This window comes from Lycium ferocissimum, chromosome 8 (genome assembly GCF_029784015.1).
Source record: "Lycium ferocissimum isolate CSIRO_LF1 chromosome 8, AGI_CSIRO_Lferr_CH_V1, whole genome shotgun sequence".
NCBI lineage: Eukaryota > Viridiplantae > Streptophyta > Magnoliopsida > Solanales > Solanaceae > Lycium > Lycium ferocissimum.
Genome location: NC_081349.1, coordinates 59,488,984 through 59,508,348, shown reverse-complemented (window position 1 = coordinate 59,508,348; position 19,365 = coordinate 59,488,984). Strand labels below are relative to the sequence as shown.

The window sequence follows — 19,365 nt, the reverse complement described above, 5'->3', positions numbered from 1 at the left end:
GATACAATTTAAGTTCAGCTTGAGCCTCTTGCATCACCATTCTATTTTCTTCAGAAGGGTTCTCCTCAAATGACTGCGCTTTAATCTTAACTATATCTTCTCTGATCACTAGTTGCTTAAAAATATCACTAAAAGTAACCTTACTCCATTTACTTAAAGCAACTTTCAGTTTCTTCATTTTGAGCTTAAAGGAAAGAAAAACATCATCAGATAAGTCTGCTTCCCATTGCTGTTTAATAAAGTCAAGAAAAGAATCATGCTCCACCCAGAATTTAAGAAATCTGAATGGTTTGATAAAATTCTCCACTTGATCTCCACAAGATAAAAGTAATGGTGCATGATCAGAACCAGTCCTTAACAAATGCTCCATTTCAAGATGTCCAAACCAATTCTGGAATGAATCATTATGCACAATCCTATCCAACCTCTTGAAAATGCAGTCATTAGCAGCCCTACCATTCCACCAAGTGAAAGGACTCCCTTTAAAAGGCATCTCATGCAACTCACAAGAATTCAGACACAAAGCAAAATCTTCATATTCTTGTGGAAATACTGGTAAACCTCCTATTTTTTCTTCTTCATTCAATATAACATTGAAATTTCCACCAATCAACCAAGGAGATGTCATGTTACTAGCTAAGAAGTATAAATTATCCCATAACTGCAATCTCTCCACTTCTGAACATTTAGCATAAGCCATTGTAACCACCATGTCTCTATTCAATTCTTGAAACTTCAGTTTACAGTAATGGATTGTTCAGTATCCAAAAGAACCTCAACATCTACATTATGTTGAACAAAAAACCAAATTTTACCATTACAGTTGAAATTAGCATAAGACATTCCAATTCTCCACCACTTCGAATCTTCTTTTTCATCCTTTTAGTTTGGCATCACAACTCCATTATGCAGCACAACAACAACAACATACCCAGTGAAATCCCACAATATGGGGTCTGGGGAGGGTAGAGTGTACACAGACCTTACCCCCACCTTGAAAGGTAGGGAGGCTGTTTCCAAAAGACCCTCGGAAACATAATCAGGATTTACTTATAGCTCTTGTCGGTACAGGATGCATAGGCAATTCGAGCCTCAGTAAATGTCACTGAGAGGGTTTTTTCGAAAAAACCGATAGAGACACTCGATCATCCATTAATATACCTGAAATAATCTTAAGAAAAATATACCTATGAACTCTCGGTACGTTCAAAAATTGCAATTTTAAGACACCATAAATTTTATGACATCATTCCACTAATGATAGTATTTGATACAGTTTTCATAATTTAAATTTTATTTATGTATTTAATTCCTACCTGCGTATACTTTACCCTCTCAAACTTCAGTTGTGAAAACACACTCGGTACGTTATTTGTTATTGTTGTAATTCGTCAACATAATATTTCCTCAGTGAGTTTGCTTTACAGCTATCTCTTTAATATTTACTTTTGATAAATAATCAAATATCATCATTAAAATTGAACTAGGAAGTATATGCTTTTACCAAACTTGTTTTCTCACATTAACCCTCTTTTCGAACTCGAATACACTACGACAAACTAACTTTTTCGTGGCATTTATTTAACGGCAATAAGGTAATTGCCACTAATTTGCTTAATGAAGTCTATTATTAGGGGGCAATTGAACATTTGCCGGTAATAATTTCCCTCTTAAGTATAATATTTTATTTCTATTTCCAGTTAGAATCAATTCAGTTCCTTTCAACCAAATAACCTCAGAGCCACCCCAACAGAGATACCATTGTTCATCTTCTCCGACGAACTCCTCGCCGTCTCTATCGCTATCTCCGGCGAAATCCTCGCCGTCTCTATCTCTATCTCCGGCGAACTCCTTGAATTTCTCCAGTGAAAATGACTGGTAAGTTCCTCCATAATATATACTCCCTCTGTTCTAGATGCATTTTTTAGGGTTTCTGTTCTCACAGTTCCAAATCAGTAATAATCTAGCGCCTTACTTCTGAGAGCAAGTTCGTGGAACAAAATTGAGAGCAAAATTGCGGAACGAAATTGAGAGTAGCTATGATCGAAGGTTTTTTGATTGATTTGGGAGAACAGAAAATGAAAATAAAGCTTGTGGCTAACCTATTTGTGAAAATGCCTCACAGACTACTTTTTGCATTAGAGAATACCTTTACACACTTCCCTGAGTGTTGGATTCCTAGTTTAAAAGATGCATAATTTTTTTTTTTTTTTTTTATCTTTTAGTTGCTAAATCCAGGTTAGGTTTATCATTTGCAGGGGTTGACAAAAGCTAAAGCGATAGGCTTTGGTCATGCCGTGTTCTTTTTGTTTTCAGTTGAATATAACAAGTTTTTCTTCAATGGCAATCGACTAACCATATAGGCATAGTGATTATGCCTGATAATTGCATATGAACATGCTGTTTCTTATTGATTGGTATCTACAGTTTCCTTGTGTATGCTGTTCAATATTTACAAGTTTTCTTCACTGTTAGTCAACTAATCAAATTGTGATTATGCGTGGTACTTGGCTAACACTAACGCACTCCAACATAATTCCTGGAAGTTCTTGTTTAAAGTTGGATATGTACCATCAAATTTTGAAAAGTATCCATTAGGAGGCATCATACCAGCCATTGAAAGTGTTTTTCATACAACTTCGGAGTTGATATGCTCAGGCCATGTCCTGGAGGAACTTCATATATGGTTCTATAAGAATTTTGAGGTTGGTCATCTCTGATCCTAACATTTCTACTATATAGAAACGTGAGTGAGGTGTAGATCGACATGCTTGTTTTATTCCCGATATTTTGTGGCATTTTAGTCATTTCAAGTAGCTGATGTATTAGTAGAAATTCTACGTGGCATTTATGTCTTCTCCCAATGCATAGTTTTAGTCCACGATATATAGATTATCTTTTCTCTTTTCCTGTCCATTTTGTTCTTTTAGGGCTATTGTTCCAATTTACAGGTTAGCTCCTCCTTCAATTTTCTTTTTACTAAATTTTCTTCTTTTTTTCCTTAATATGTGTGGGTGATGATCTTTCATCTGAATTTTTGAAACTTGGTTGTTCTCTTTGAGCGTTACAAGAAACTCAGTTGTTCTCTTTCTCGCTTGAAGAAAGAATCAGATGATTGCAAAAGGATAGTGAACTAAAGAATCAGATGATTGCAAAAGGATAGTGAACTACTTGGAGAAAAGTTACGAGCCGGTCAGAGTTGGAGATATGCTAATATTTATTTTTCCTTTTCAACTTAGCGCTTTCAAAATTTTGAACTTGTTGACTGCCCTTCCCTTGATAAGTTCAAAAACTTGCCAAACAAAGTTCTTCTCTGGTGTAGTAAGTAATCTCTAATTGGCATATAATTCTTGATTGATGGCTGGTTCCATGATGATGAATATTATTGTTTTATCAATTGATGTTGGCATCAGGTTCAAATATTTTGATATACTTCCAGAGGGGTCTCTTGTTTTCAGTTTTTCACTTCCTGTATTGAGAATGAGATACATGGTTCAATTTGTAGAAGAAAATGATATTAAGAACTCTTCTAGTTTACAGTTGCACTCACACTTTGTGTGCACTTTGGAAGAACCATTGTTCGCTCAGATGTCGCAGCAAAAGCAGCAAAGTAGATTTCACAACTGGAGATAGGCTAAAAGGTTTCTTAGTGTTACCAGTTGCTTCACTATGAGAAAAAAATGAAGGAGATTGTAAACTTATCAAAAAAAAAAAAAAAAAGTAGTGGAGATTGTTAAATCGGGTTTGATTTTTCCATTGTATGATAGTTTTTCTGTCACATATATATTAATCTTATTAATATGGTAAAAATCGTGAGAAATGAATTGCTTAGCTGGAGGCTAAAATGATGTTACGTTGGGCCTCTAGGCTAAACTACATCTAGTTCCTAGTTACTTGTTGTGATAGCAGGATTTGTGTTACGATGGCGACAACGCATCTTGATGAACTGTTAATTTTGAAAATTGTTTAGTCTGGTATGTGAGTTTGTTTATCTGTTCTACATTTGGTAAAATCTTGTATGGTCATATCTTTGCATTTCATTTTATATACAGAGTTCCATCATATGGTTGGAAAATTGAGTTCCCCTAATTCTGTTTTCCTGCATTTTTTGTCATCGAAAGAAATTGCACTGGCAGATCAGCCTCCAACACATCCCATAAGGTTTGGTCTGGCACTTAATTTCTCTGTCTTCTACTTTGAGATACTGAACTCATGTGACAAAGCTTGTAGTATGGCGAAACAGGTAAAGTTTGGTGCTTTTGCTGCAGATATGATGTAAAATTTATATGCTTCATGTGCAGTTTTTATATTTTCTAAGCAGTTGCCTATCTTTCAGTTGTGAATGCATATCTACACATGGCTGAACTGTTTGACAGCCACACTGAAATTCCTACTGTAAACATGTCAGACATTATGAGGTCTAACAGTTTGGATGTTAGTAACAAATACCCCGCTTTTTGTAAATGAAGCTATCTTGCTAGTTAAATAAATTCTATAGTTTGGATGTTAGTAACAAGTTCTCCCTTTTTTGTCAATAAAGCTATTTTGCTAGTTTATAATTGTTCCACTCATTTGATTTTAATTGCTTTTAGATTGTCCCAAACCAGTCACTTCTAAGAGTTGTAAATGAGATTCTTGATGAAAGCGTTGAGCGGAAGAATGGGAGATACCTCAAGTAGACACTTAACTTACATATGTTGACTCTTAGAGTTTCTGTTCTATATGAATACATTACAAAATATATGGGCTAACATTAGTTCGGTGTCTAAATCTGTCAGTGTGTACCCTGTTGAGAAAAGTGGTGCAAGAAATTAATCGGCAGATATCTACTCAAGCTGAACATCTTAAAACGGTATAATATATAGTTGTATTCTCAATTCTCTGTTCAGTGAATGTGGTTCATATCATTTTTCTTTCTGTGCCTGCAGCAAAACAATCTATTAAAGCCTCGTGAAGAGAAATACCAGTTAAGGATCAGAGTCTTCGAAGCCCTCGCGACTGGGACTAGTGAAAAAATACAGGTAATTATAGACTTCACACAACCCGCTTTGTGTCTAGTTCCAATGCTTTAGCATGCTTTGTGTGTGCCTTTTTTAAACAGTTAATTCTTCTGAGGATAAATCTGATGCATTCTTTCTTGTATCCGGTTATCTTGGTGCTCTAATAAGTTTCACCAACATATCTAAAATTTTGGACTGTTATCTTTGATCCATAAAATTAACGTGTATTACTTAGATGCTTTTCCCCAAGACATTGATGTTGGCAGTTACATTTTCACTTTTGAGGTATGGCATCCTAAGTTACACGGACTCGTGCGAGTATCCGATACGGGTACGGATCCAAGTGTTGGATTCGGCAAAATTTAAATTTTAAGATTCAGGGGTGCGTATCCAGTTATGGATACGGGTGCGGGGATTCGGGGGGTGCGTATCCAGTTATAATTATATTTCAAGTATTTTGATAGTTCAATATTAGTTATTGCTCCTAAATTAATTTTAATTAATATAAATTAAGTGCTCTTAAATTCTCTCATTCTTGATGTAGTTATCTAAAATGCTCGATTATTCTTCTCTGTCATTTTTCTAAGTTATTTTCAATTCATTATCAAATTACATATTTGAAATTACTATAAGTTACAATAATTAATAATTTAAATTATTTAAATGGTATATGAAAAAATACGTTCCAAGAATAATCCGTTGTACAAAGGGGTCAATTTTATTATGTACAACCAGTAAATTTGTCCATGCTTTGGTGCGATTAAAAATATAAATTAATTATAAAAAAATGACATGCTAATAATTAATTTAGAAATTATCCCTATATTGTATGAGAAAGAAACATTTATAAATAGCATAATTAGGTGCCTTTCAATTTTGTGTCACAAGTAGCATATAATGGAAAATAAAGGGGATAAAAATAGCATATATGGAGAATAAAGGGGTCATTTTTTTTACGTTAATACAATTAAGACTTTAAGAGTCTTAATTCTAGCTTCTACACATCTCCTCCAGCTGTAAGCCTGTAACTTTTAAGTCGTCTTCTTCAAATTCTCCAAACTTCCTTTTCAAACTTTTACATAGCAAAGTTTTTACAGAGCAAAGTTAGCCTCTAGGTCGTCTCTTTCACTGTCTCTTCGTTCTTTCCTCAAGATAGAAAGAGAAAGTCATTCAAGGCCGGAAACAAACCCTCCATCTATATCACTGCTTCTCTCTGCCATCCGCACTAAACACAACAGCAGTGAGAAGAGAAGTCACTTCAAAATATTTTATTAGTAAGGTCGAGACACTGTTTCATTCTTTGTTTATATGAAACATGAAGCAGCAAAAATGAGATAAAAGTACTATAATATTGAAGGTATGTCATTTTCCTTACCTTAAAACTGTTTTATTTTTAATTTTGAGAAATCAAAATCTCAAAATTTTCCCCCAAATTTGTCAATGGACTCCGGTCAAAGTATGCGGAGGTAGTTGACCGTATCCCGGATGTTTTCCGTTCTCGCACCCGCACCCGACCTGTGTCAAGACGGGTACGGCACCTAAACTGGCGAGTCCGTGCAACTTAGATGGCATCTTCTTCTCTTTCCTTATCAAATTTTGCTTCCAACATTGATCTTCAGTTGACCAATTTATGTTTCCTTTCCTCTTGATGATCTTGTTGATTGTTTTCCACTAGTCAGAGCATAAAATGATCTATGCCACTGGAGGAAGAACAGAAGTACCCGTATACGTTACAAAAGTTATTGAAGTTGATAGTGCAGAGATTTCTTTTCTTAATTGTAATCTTGAGAATATTGAAACTCAGTTAAAAGTATGTCCTTTTCTTTTCTTATCCTTCTTATCTCCTTTGGTGATATGCATTTTGAAGAGGTTTCCTTTTTCAGTCACTGGCTGCTCTTTTGACCATTTTTTGCCTGTATTATATTTAAAATCATCGTCATTGGTGCACTTATTTCTGTTTCACGTAGGTGATAGTAGTGCCAATTCAAAATATAGAACGTGGATACATATATTTTTTTCTTTTCCACTTGTTCTTAAAGCTAATGTACACATCTTTTGCGAGTTTATCACAAGCTTCAATTCCAAGAAGAAACGTGCAGTTGCCTCTTAACTCCAGCACTGACGATCTGTAAAGGAGCTAAACACTAAATACTTAATTGGCATTCTGTCTTGTAGGATTTCCATGGATTTGTTGGAGTGCTTCAAATGTTTTATCTTCTTCGATTTTCTCTCAATCAGATATGGATTTTTATATGCAATTAGTTTTTATTTTGAGATGGTCAAATGCAGGAACTTAAACAACGCACACAAAAATAGCTGCCAAGATATCGCATTGTTAATAAGGGGAGCAGATGATCAAGAATATCAAGAATAATACATTGTTAAGGAGCGACTTGGTTTACAACATGATGTGTAGTTACATTGTACGTTAGATACTTTCATCTTTTACAAGTTGCTATATGAGTTGGTGTGTTAGAAATATTGTTCGTATATTTTAAGGTTCGTATATTTCTTTGAGGAATACAAATACGTTGTTCTAAGTTTGATTATTCTAGTAAGAATCTTCTAATTAATTTCTATTTTGATGTTATAAATAACACTCCCTCTGTTTCAATTTATGTGAACCTATTTCCACTTTAGTCCGTGCTAAAATGAATGACCTCTTTTCTAATTTGGAAACAAATTCACTTTATGCAATGATTTACAATACACAAATATTCAAGACTTATTTTGAACCACAAGTTTCAAAAGTCTTCACTCTTTCTTAAATGTCGTGCCCAGTCAAATGGGTTCACATAAATTGAAACATGGGAGTATTTGATAAAATACGCTGATTAAGGTGAATTCATTATCAAATCGCCATTATAATTGTCACTAAAACAGGTTTCTGGCAATTATTGCATCTTTGCTGGCAATAACAAAAGCCACAAAATATGCTTGATATTACATATCTAAGGTAGTTTTAATGGCAATGGTAATGGCCGCTAAAAGTAATTATTGTTAGCGGCAATAAAATGGGGTTTTACTAGCCCTCTGCTTAAATGCCGCTAAAGGCTTTAGCGACCTTGGATCCAATGACATTTAATCAATTGCCGGTAAATATTTTTGTGGCAATAACTATTGCCGCTAAAAGCAAAATCTATTGCCACTAAAGGTCTGTTTTGGTGTAGTGATATATATCAATTAAAGTAGATGATAATTTACACGATTGTTCCTTTTTAGGCCACGATGTTGATTTTGTCAATATATTTAGAAGTTGTACAAATATCGTCATTGGGAAATTACCTTTCAGGACAACGTTAGAATATCATCTAGTGTTTGCTCATATATTTCTCGACCTTACTAATAAAATATTAGACTATCATCTAACATTTGTAATAACTTGCAAAATTGCAAATCATGTCTAATGTTTTCTCATAAGATTTTTCATTTGTTATTTTTACCCCAGGGTCTAAAATGACTATATATTATAAGAGAAATAAGAAAAGGGTTATTAACTAAAGATTTATCCTGAAAAGGAATGGGGTTTTGACAAAGCTGGCCTCTTCGGCCAAAAACTCTAAGGGCAATTCGCATCTTTTCGGGTGGTCTTTAAATTTTGCCCCTCATATTTGAAATCTTTAAATTTTGCCCTTCGGCTAAAACCCATGGGTTCCAGGTTCGAACCCCCACACAGTCAAAAATTTAAAAAAAATTTGCTAGGCAGAGTTTAAATTTTGCTATGTCCCCACCGGCATACACTTGTGAAGGAATTACCAAAGTTATGCCGGATCCGACATACTTATGCCTTATGGGCAAACTTGGCATAAGTATGCCGGGTCCGGCATAACTTTGATAATTCCTTCACAAGTTTATGCCGGGTCCGGCATAAAGTTTGCCCATAAGTATGCCCCCACAGGCATAAACTTGTTAAGGAATTACCAAAGTTATGCCGGATCCGACATACTTATGCCAAGTTCGCCCATAAGGCATGAGTATGCCGAGTCCGGCATAAATTTGGTAATTCCTTAACAAGTGTATGCCGGGTCCGGCATACACGTGACCCAAACCTTGCCTTGCAATTCTTTTTTTAATTTATCTTTGAGCGGGGTTCGAACTCGAACCTCATGATTTCTGCGTGAACGCTCGTAGTTGCAATGCGAAGGGCAAAAATTAAAGACCAGCAATATGAGGGCATAATTTAAAGATCACAAATATAAGGGGCATAATTTAAAGACCACCCCAAAAGAAGGGCAATCCGCGCAAAAAAAATGAAAATCTAACATGCGGTTGGCCCAAGAATTTCAATTAACATTTTGTAGCTAAAAAAGGAAGAGATTAGAAATGTTAAGACATGTAATACCAAAAGCATGGTATGGGCAATTCGCAGGAATGCCCTTATTTTGCGGTGGTCTTTAATTTTTGCCCTCCGTTAGAACTCCTTGATTTCGGGTTCGAACCCCGTTCAGTCAAAAATTAAAAAAAAAAATTGCAAGGTAGAGTTTGGATTCGCAAGGCAGAGATTTGCTTGCAAAACTCTGCCTCAGGCAGAATTTTGCTACCTTCAGGCAAACTCTGCCTTAAGGTAGAGTTTGCAGTCAAACTCTACCTGATCAGGCAGAGTTTGACTCAAACTCTGCTTGATCAGGTAGAGTTTTGAGGCAAACTCTACCTTAAGGTAGAGTTTTGCCTTCAGGCATGCCAAAACTCTACCTTAAGGCAGAGTTTTGCCTTATACCTGAATGCAAAACTCTACCTGCAGGCAGAGTTTTGCATGTGAGGTAGAGTTTTGCTCTGCCCTACGAATTCAAACCTCTGCCTTGCGAAATTCCTTCTTTTTTACTGAGCTGGAGTTCGAACCTAAACCTTGGGGTATTAGGCTGCAAAACTCTGCCTTGCGAATCCAAACCTATGCCTTACGAAATTTCTTCTTTTTTTACTGAGTTGGGGTTCGAACCCAAAACCTTGGGGTATTAGGCAAAGGACAAAAATTAAAGATCACCAATTTGAGGGACAAAAATTAAAGACCACCAATTTGAAAGGCAATCCGCACAAAAAAAAATGTAAAAACTAATGGTGTCAAATATGGCACACAAGATGATGGCCCGCCCAACCCTCCCAAAACTTTTTGGGTTGGGCTCAAGATAATTTCATATTGGCCTGGTTTTAACCCAACGCCCATTTAAAATGATCTCCAACTTAGCCCAATACTAGGCCAATTCTAGCCTGTTATTAAGATTTACTTAAATTTGGGTTTATTACTTGAGATTTACTTTACTTTTTTTATGTATACACTTTTCTTGTATCATGTATCTAATAAGTTTGTGGTGTTTTTGATATGAAGGAAAACATATTTCACGAAAAATGTTTTCCTCGAAAATATTTTCCAATAAAAATATTTCTAGAAAATTAACCCTTAAAAAAAAAAGGGGGTCAAGTTGGGCGGGTCATGCCCCAACCCATTTTTTAGTCTATTTCAGCCCAACCTAAGTAACTTTTGGGCCAATATTAGCCCAACTCATTTAATACCTCAACCTATTTTGATTGAGCCAATTTCAGCCCAACCTACCTATTTGACACACCTAAAACAACACTCCATCCTGTTCACATATTTTCTTTTCCACGGTTTGTAGGTCATTTCTGTGACAAAAAAAAAAAAAAAACCCGACTACCACGCAGCTGCCATCACACATAGCCAGTACCGGACCGCCCTACCCACACCCTCTAAAAATTAAATTAACAAAAATCAGATTTACCCACTCCCCTAATCCACTCCCAAACTCTACTCACCGAACTTAAAAAAATATGATCTAAACGAGAAAAAGAAAGAAAGAGTGAAAATGTCCGTGAGAGAAAGATTATACACTTTATATAAAAAATTGATGTATCAGTTATTCACTTATATACATGTTATAAGTTGTATATGCACTGCATATCTGTGTGATACACTATATATACACTTCATATACATAGTATATACAAATTACCTCCTCCTCATCCTCCTCGAAGACGAGCAAAAACAATTCAGATGTGGAGGTATTTTGACCGATTAGATGAAGATACAATTCAATGTGTACTTTGTGGTGAAACATATAAGCATAAGTCCGCCTGGGATATGGGACTACTGGTTTTTTGCATACGCACGAAGCATAGGCACCCAGATGCAGTGTACTTTGTGGTGAAACATATAAGCATAAGTCCGCCTGGGATATGGGAGTACTGATTTTTTGCATACGCACGAAGCATAGGCACCCAGATGCAGATCACTTTGAAGTATCTCTTCTTTAAATTTATGAAGTTTATTAATTTTGCAATGTTAGCCGTTCAAGTTTGTATATTTTGATGATTATGTAATGTTAGCTAGTCGTTTAAGTTTGTATGTTTTGATTTTGTAATGTTAGTCGTTTAAGTTTGAAGTTTATTAAATTTGTGTCCATTTACTAAATTTATGCAGTCTTGTATCATACTATCATTTATTAAAAATAATTTTTAGTGCTTAAATATTTAAATTAATACAAATTTAAAGGAAATAAAAATCCCACTAAGGTTCTCGGCCCTATCCGTCCTGTTAGCTTAGTGGGACGGGACGGCCTAGCGGTTCGTCTTCCCTGTCCTGTCCCACTAACGTCTCGACCCCCCCCCCCCCCCCCCCCCCCACCACCTCCCATTCCACATCCCATTAAGAAATCGTCCCGATCCACTAAAATCGTTCAGTTCCGTTTCGCCCATCGCGTCCCGTCCCTTTAAACAAACCTTAGCTAGGCAGGACTAGTGAACAAAATAGCTTGTACTCATCACAGTTCAGCTTTTCAAGATCTTTTTTGACCTGGATCTGTATGGAGTACTTTGATCCTTTTCCCTTTCTCTTATACTGCTTCGAATTCCCCCAAGGACGTTAATAAAATTGCCAAGTAATCAAACATAGAAGTATTGAGTTCAAACACCTGAAGTTATATACTTCTTATAGTCCGGGGGTGCGGGGGCGGGGGAATGGTTTTGTAGTGCTTCACAAACTTATTTTTAGTTTCATGTCTTTTTTGCAAGAGATTTTCAGTTTTACACATAAGAGATCTAAAAATATTCTTTTTTTCTGTTCAATTTGTAAGAAGGAAATGAGATGTCTTGCCCTCTTACCATTTGTAAGTGATTATAACAGATGGTTTAATTTCCTGCGCAATAGAAAAGTTAAACAAGATTTCACCTCCACCTTATAAGTGCTTCTAGCTCCCTAAGAATTTTCAAAGGGGAAAAGTAGAGCGGAAAGAAAAAGATCTATCTAGTCCAAGTTCCAACAATTTGACATCTATAATAATTCAATCTTTACAGACGTGGGATTATCTTTATTGTTGGCGGTGATCAATCAATCTTCACTGCAGAATATATCTTCCGAACAAACCACAAGCATGCTAGGAAGCCAATAGTCCCAGTGACGACAAGAAATGCATAAGCGCCAATCAACATATAACCAAAATAAAGAATACCTGAGACCAGCTTTGAGATCTCCAACTCGGCACAGAAATAGTATATGGAATACAAGAAAAGGTACAATGCAGAAGAGCCGGAAGTCAAATAGGCTCGCCACCACCAGCGATAGTCCTCGTAGCATAATTGGAAGTAGGCTAGTATGATGGTTATCTCAGCGCAAGTGACTATAAGAATGGTGAACACAATGAACAGGAATCCAAATATGTAATAAAACTGGTTCAGCCATATGGATGTCAAGATAAAAAAGAGTTCTATAAACACTGCACCTTATGGAAGTATGCCTCCGAAAAGTGTGGTGAAGATAGGATTCATGTACCAAGGCTGCAAAGGGATCAATCTCGGAATCTTATTTGTTTTAACAGGATCCTCAGGTGCCGGTTTTCTATAACCAATGAAGGTTCCCAGGAAGACTAATGGTACTGAAACGCCGAACCAAAGTAGCACCAGGATGAACATTGTCTGAAACGGTACGGCTCCAGAAGATTTCTCTCCCAATATTAGAGCATTCAGCACGAAAAAGATGGCGAAAAGAAAACCAGGGAACATATAGGCTGTTTTCAGTGACATTTTTTTCCAGTCTGTTCCTTTGAACATCTTGTATAATCGAGCGGAGGAATAACCAGCAAATAAGCCCATGAACAGCCATAACAAAACCATGGCGGTCATTAGCCCACCACGATTCGAAGGTGAAAGAAACCCAAGTAAAGCAAATATCATTGTGACAAGGGACATTCCAAGAACTTGGACTCCTGTCCCAACATGCACACACAGTAAACTGGAATTTTCAGGTGGCCTGAAGACATCTCCATGTATCAACTTCCATCCAGATTCTTCCAGGGCTTCATCTTGTTCCAACTGATTGTAGTTGGCAATGTCTCGGTATATAGTTCTCATAATGATCATAGCTACTATACCAGATAGGAAAAGCACAATCATCAAAGAATTGATAATTGAAAACCAATGGATCTGATCTCCATTCATATGAAGGTATGAGTCCCAACGTGATGCCCATCTGATATTACTTGACTGGCAAAGGATAAACCCCAATAATAAGAAGATGAACGGTAAGGGGAGGACAGAAAGGACGTGTAAATGACAAAACAATATACCTCAAAGGAAACGTCATATGTAAAAACTACTTCGTTGTCAGCACCGATCTCTTGAGGTACAGAGTCAGTTCCGAAAACAGTTGGCTTCCCAGGCTTGCATGTCGTTAATTGAATGTTCTCTTCATCCCACTTCTTGTAGTCATGGTTAGTACTGCTTCAAAGCAGCCAATGAGCTCAGAATAAGAGAGAGAGAGAGAGAGAGAGAGAGAGAGGAAAAGCAGTTGACTGTAAAAGAAACTCACAGAAATTAGCACACCAGCAAACATACTTCTAACAAAAATTATGCATTCAAATTTTAGCATGCAATTAAAGATCAGGGACAACTAACAGATAGAACTTTGATATAAGTGGATCAAAGTTACTTAACCAAATTAGACACAGGAAAATCACTAACGCTTCTGTCATCAAAACAAGTGAACAAACAGATCAGATCAATTTCATGCAGCATATCCAATGATGAGAGAAATAGGCCCCAAAATAGAAGAGAATGAAGGAAAGATAAAGAAAGACGTGTGTCTGGAAGCACAATTTTCATTGTAATTCAGCATTGCAAAACATGCCATGAAACTATGATAAACCAGCAGAAGTCTAAAGTTGAATGCTGTATCGAGAAAGTTAGGAACCATGAATGTCCTAGAACTAGAACAAACGGATCTATTAGTTATAAGAAACCACTGACTCTGCACATTATGTAACTAAGCTTGCAAAACTAAGTCTATTTCTGAATGTCTAATCATCATTTCACAAAAGAAAATAACAGAAAAAAGGACAAGGAAAATAAGAGAAAGCAGAATGGGGATAAGAATAGTTTTATTCAAGAAGTGAATGCTTTAAAGTAGTTCAAACCTGAGGGGAGTAACTTCAAAACCAACAACACGAGCAGTGCCTGTCTCAACATCCTCATGATACATAACTTTGAAATTCAAATGGTTATTTACAAAATAACTTCTCTCTTTCCTCTGCAAAACCAACTTTTACAATCAAAACACAAATACCAGTAACATTAAAAGATAACAACAAAGTAGTAGGATTCACACCCCCACAAATGTTCCTTTAAATCCAACTTCAAATCCACGTTCATAAAATTTTTCTCCATTTCTGTCCACTTTTTGCCGAGGAACTGCCACAGGAAGATTGTCCAGAATCCTGTACAACCATTCAAATGTATAAGAGAAGTAGCCAAAAACTGTATTTAGAATGTAATCAGCGAAAGGTGAACAGTAAGCAAGCTTCAAAGCTTGTTTAGTCCAAGATAATCCTTTGTTCCATAACCCTGGGCTATTTACAACTAGCAATTAAGAAGTCTCACTTCAGACAATTATTTAGGTATCTAAAAGTCCACCACACACCATCACCGCAGTATGATTGAAAAAAACCAAAGAAAAATGTCATAAGAAACTAAATGAGCAACAAGCAAAGCATTTGAGGAAAGGAGCATACATTAGTAGAAATGAAACATCACAATATTTGAAATGAAACAAAGAGTCACAACTAATTGTTCACCCTTACATGTTAACTCGGTAATCTTCATCAATCTTGTCTTTGAAATTCTTAGCAGAAACAGCGTCAAGTTTGATTCTACAAGCCACCTTGCAGGACTCTGTCTCTCTCATCTTGAACTGGAGAATACATACTCTATTATATTTTACATTCAAGCTATATACACCACAATTTTCTTTAGTATTAACAAACTGGATAGCTAAATGAAACTCACAGTATAAACAGAATTCTCAATGCGGTCACCTCGGAGAACTTCCCCCAAGTTCTCTGCACTGTTGGAAACTCTTGGAGGTTTACAATAGGCCAAGAAGTAATAATCGTATGGCAGTTGTGTCTTCGTGGATGAAAGCTTGTTTACTTTAACATGGAGAGAATCGCCCTGAGAATAGGTAGGTTTATTCACAAGAAAAACACCTCTAAATGTAAATTAGTACTATTAATCTATTATCAAACTATCCTCTATGCAGAGAGGGTCTTGGATTTGAAGTCAGCGGGTACAGAATAGTGTTGATTTCTCATATGGTCATTCAACTAATAGTTATTATCTTAGAAATACACACTTCTTCTTAAATTCCAAAATTTTCCCTGCACCCTATGAAGTATTATCACATGTTTTGGTAATACGTGCAGTCCTGGTATAATTAAAGATTTTTCAACTACATATGTATAGTTGAAACCTAAAGTAAATGAGTATGAGCGCACCCCCTGCTGAAGCTCTTCATCGCCCCACCTCTGTATATACTGAAACCAGGATGTTTATCAAGCGCATTTCCATGTTTACTGAAGCTATTTCCTAGAACAAGGCCTAAAAAAGGGCAACTAAATAATCATGATATCAACCCATCCAAAATTTCATTTGACATGAGAGAAAATGTTTGCACATACTCCCTATGTTCTAGTTCATATGATACACTTTTTTTTTTAGTTGGTTCCCAAAGTATGACACTTTTTTATTTTTGGGATAATTAACTTTACATTTCCTATTTTACCTTTAATGAGAAGATTTTATAAATTATAACCATAAATGTTAGTACGGCATTTTAAGATTACAAGTTTTAAAAGTTTTATGACACAAATGTTAAGTCATGCGCTAGATCATAAGATTCAAAAGAATTTATTTTTTTCTTAAACTCCGTGCCAATTTAAAATATATCAGGAACAAAGGATGCACTAATTAATAATGCTTTAGAAGAAAAATACCAAAAAAAAAAAAAAACGAAGCTTTTCTCTGTCATATCTCCCTAATCAAATTTCTTTTACATATTATACATTTATACCTTATTTTCCTAATCAAACAGACAAGGATCCAGTTATACAGAGTACCAGTGCACTCAGTGCTAATTGTTTGACAATAAGTAGCAAACAATGATCATATTTCATCCAGTGTATGAAAACAAGCTAGCAATGGTTCATACAAACAATATGGCTATCAGCTTCATCTTACTTAATCTTTGTCATCACGAAAAGTGAGATTAATCTAGGCAAAAACTAAGGTTTAGAATGCTATGAGCAGAAAGAGAGGAGAGAATTTATACAGTTTGAAAATCGCGAGGGGCAACGCCAGGAAGATAGAAAGCATGCAATTGCAAGTGACATGGGAATAGTAGTATGATCAACAAAAGCCGCTGCAATGACCAAAACATCATTCTCAATCCATTTTCTCCAAAAACTTTCCACATTTTCTCATCAGTTTCTAACAAAGTGTGGAGGTCGATCAAGTGGCAGTCAGTCTCATCAGAGGCGGATCCAGGATTTGAAGTTTCCGGGTGCCATGCGCCATTCAATAAAATTTATATTCAACTCACAGTTATGAAGCACAGAAGCTGGAAGTAAATTTTCTCTGTAAACATGAAGGAATCACTTAAGTGCTAATTTTGTATTTCTATTTGCACACCTTAAGGAAAACTTACGCCTTATGGGGCATACTTTTAGTTATGTTTTATGGGACACACTTTTAGCTAAGGCATTACTAAAAGTTTCCTTGAAAAGTTAAAAAAATATATATATATGCTTCAAGGGAAAGTCTTTTAGTTATGTTCAACTAAAAGTACCGGAGGGGGGGCGGACTTTAGTTGTGTTAAATAAAAGTACTCCGAGGGGCGGACTTTTAGTTGTGTTTAAGTAAAAGTTCAAGGCGTACTTTTAGTTGTGTTAAGTAAAAGTACGGAGGGCGGACTTTTAGTTGTGTTTAAGTAAAAGTCTGCCGGAGGGCGTACTTTTAGTTGTGTTTAAGTCCGCGCAAAAAAATGAATCCAAAATGGATAAAAAGTACTTTATGAACCTAAAACTCAAAGCAAGCCTTGATGGTTGATATCACTGATTCAATGTCACATTCAAATAAATGCATATTAGTTTCCTTCAAGTCCATTTGCACACAAATACCATTTTCACATTCTCGCACCATAAATCTTCTTTTAATGTTTATTTCTTTCAAATTTCCAATAGACAAAAAACAAGTAAATAACTAAAAGAAACAAAGAAAGAGAGACAAACAGAGACATACAAAGAATGGAATTTGGAGAAGGTATGCTGCATCGATTTTGGAGATGAAGGTTCTTGGCAATGGAATTGGAAGGTTGCCGTATTGATTTTGATTTGGAAAGGGGGAACCCAAGAACTAGGTTTATGTTTCTTGATTTGATGAGAGAGAAGAAGTTATGCTGTAAAGTTTATATACCTAAACAAAAAAGTAGTACTAACTGAAATAAAAAAGCTAAAAAGTAGTAACTAAATTACTAATAATTGAAACTAAGTCAACACAAATTATTAAAAAGAAAAAGAAAGAGATTAGAATAGAACGTGGTCGCTTCTGCCGATTAGAATAAGAGGATTTGTACCTCACGTGGTCGCTGTCGATGTGTTGTCTATATTTAATTTTTTTCTAAAAAAAAATTGTGTAGTTACGGGGGTTCGATCCCGCGCGTATTGAAGGGCGGCGTACGTCCGGCCCATTCACCACCGGCACTACGGCATGCCTTTGTCATCGGTGCCACTTTAATATTTATCTATACATTATGTATATATACCTATATATATGTACTGTTTCGTCCGAAGCTTGCGGGTGGCGTGGCATCCCCACGCCACTGAGTAGATCCGCCCCTGAGTCTCATAGACCATAAGTAGTTTATAGTCTGGTTGGCCAAGCTTTTTGAGAGGTAAAAAGTATTTTCTTCATTCCAATTTAAGCTTCTTAATTAGATTGGGCATAAAATTTGAGATATAAAAAGAAATTTTTGAATTTTGTAATCTTAAATTAAATATATGTGTAATGTACAAAAATATTTTTTGAATCTTGTGTTTTAAACTTGTCATTTAGGATATTTGAATTTTCAACTTATTAAATATAAAAATATGAGCCCTTTTTGGGACAGATAAAAAAAAAGTAAGACACTTAAATTGGAATGGAGAGAATACTTATTCTTTCCAAGAAGTGTTTATTTTAAGGGAAAAGGGTCAAAAATATCCCTCTACTTTAAAAAAGGGCTAAAAATATCCTCCGAACTTATTTTGGGTCAAAAATACCCCTCCCATCCTTAAAATTTTCAAATATACTCCTGTCTTAACGGAAATTATCCCCTCCGAAATTATTTTTTAAACCCGCTCTATGATTTAAACCCGATCCAACTAAATAATAACCCATAAGATTCCCTTATTCCCCCAATACGTAGGTTTGAAGTTTGAGGGAATTGGGGGAATAAGGGGATCTTATGAGTTATTATTTAGTTGGGTCGGGTTTAAATGATGGAGCGGGTTTAAAAAATGATTTTGGGTTATTTTGGGGGATAATTTCCTTCAAGACAGGGGTATATTTGAAAACTTTAAGGATCAGAGGGGTATTTTTGACCCAAAATAAGTTCGGAGGATATTTTTAGCCCTTTTTTCAAAGTAGAAGGGTATTTTTAACCCTTTTCCCTTATTTTAATAAAGTGAGGCATTTGGTCAAGCTTTGGGAGAAAATAAATATTTTTGGGAGTAAAAGAAGCTATTTTTCAAGAGCTTAAACAAATAGTTTGTCCTCAAAAGTACTTTTTTGAAAAATATTTTTTGAGAAAATATTCTTAGAACATTTTTTAAAAGTTTGGTCAAACATTAATTGATATTCAAAAATGCTTTTAAAATTGATCAGCCAAACAACTTACTTCTCACTATTCTTTTTTAAAAGCACTTTTTGAAATAAGCTTATTTTAAAAGATTGGCCAAACAAACTATAAGGAGTGAAATTTACAAATGAAGGAGAATACGACGCCGTTTGAGTGAAAGTTGGCGGCTTCCAAAAGTCTACTCAGATGACT

At 35.6% G+C, this 19,365-nt stretch overlaps 2 protein-coding genes across 10 annotated transcripts; one reads left to right on the top strand and one right to left on the bottom strand.

Moving 5' to 3' along the window:
• Positions 1–1,539: 1,539 nt before the first annotated feature.
• Positions 1,540–7,585, top strand: LOC132068787 (uncharacterized). 9 transcript variants are annotated; one of them, XR_009417511.1, is made up of 6 exons: positions 1,580–1,878; positions 4,202–4,243; positions 4,337–4,434; positions 4,779–4,852; positions 4,929–5,021; positions 7,290–7,585. XR_009417511.1 is itself a non-coding variant. In XM_059462492.1 (5 exons), the coding sequence occupies exons 1-5, from the start codon at positions 1,872–1,874 to the stop codon at positions 7,260–7,262; spliced, it is 375 nt and encodes a 124-aa protein (XP_059318475.1). In that variant the 5' UTR covers positions 1,559–1,871; the 3' UTR covers positions 7,263–7,585. The 9 variants fall into 9 exon arrangements, 3 of the variants coding, with proteins under 3 accessions (XP_059318477.1, XP_059318475.1, XP_059318476.1); XR_009417509.1 differs by having other exon boundaries at positions 1,584–2,705; XR_009417507.1 differs by lacking the exon at positions 4,337–4,434 and adding an exon at positions 2,547–2,705 and having other exon boundaries at positions 1,610–1,878.
• Positions 7,586–12,238: 4,653 nt separating this feature from the next.
• Positions 12,239–16,777, bottom strand: LOC132067061 (transmembrane 9 superfamily member 7-like). The gene is made up of 7 exons (XM_059460211.1): positions 16,609–16,777; positions 15,288–15,452; positions 15,083–15,192; positions 14,611–14,719; positions 14,420–14,532; positions 13,574–13,724; positions 12,239–13,490 (listed from the first exon to the last, which is right to left on the bottom strand). The coding sequence occupies exons 1-7, from the start codon at positions 16,750–16,752 to the stop codon at positions 12,732–12,734; spliced, it is 1,551 nt and encodes a 516-aa protein (XP_059316194.1). The 5' UTR covers positions 16,753–16,777; the 3' UTR covers positions 12,239–12,731.
• Between the last annotated feature and the right edge of the window lie 2,588 nt (positions 16,778–19,365).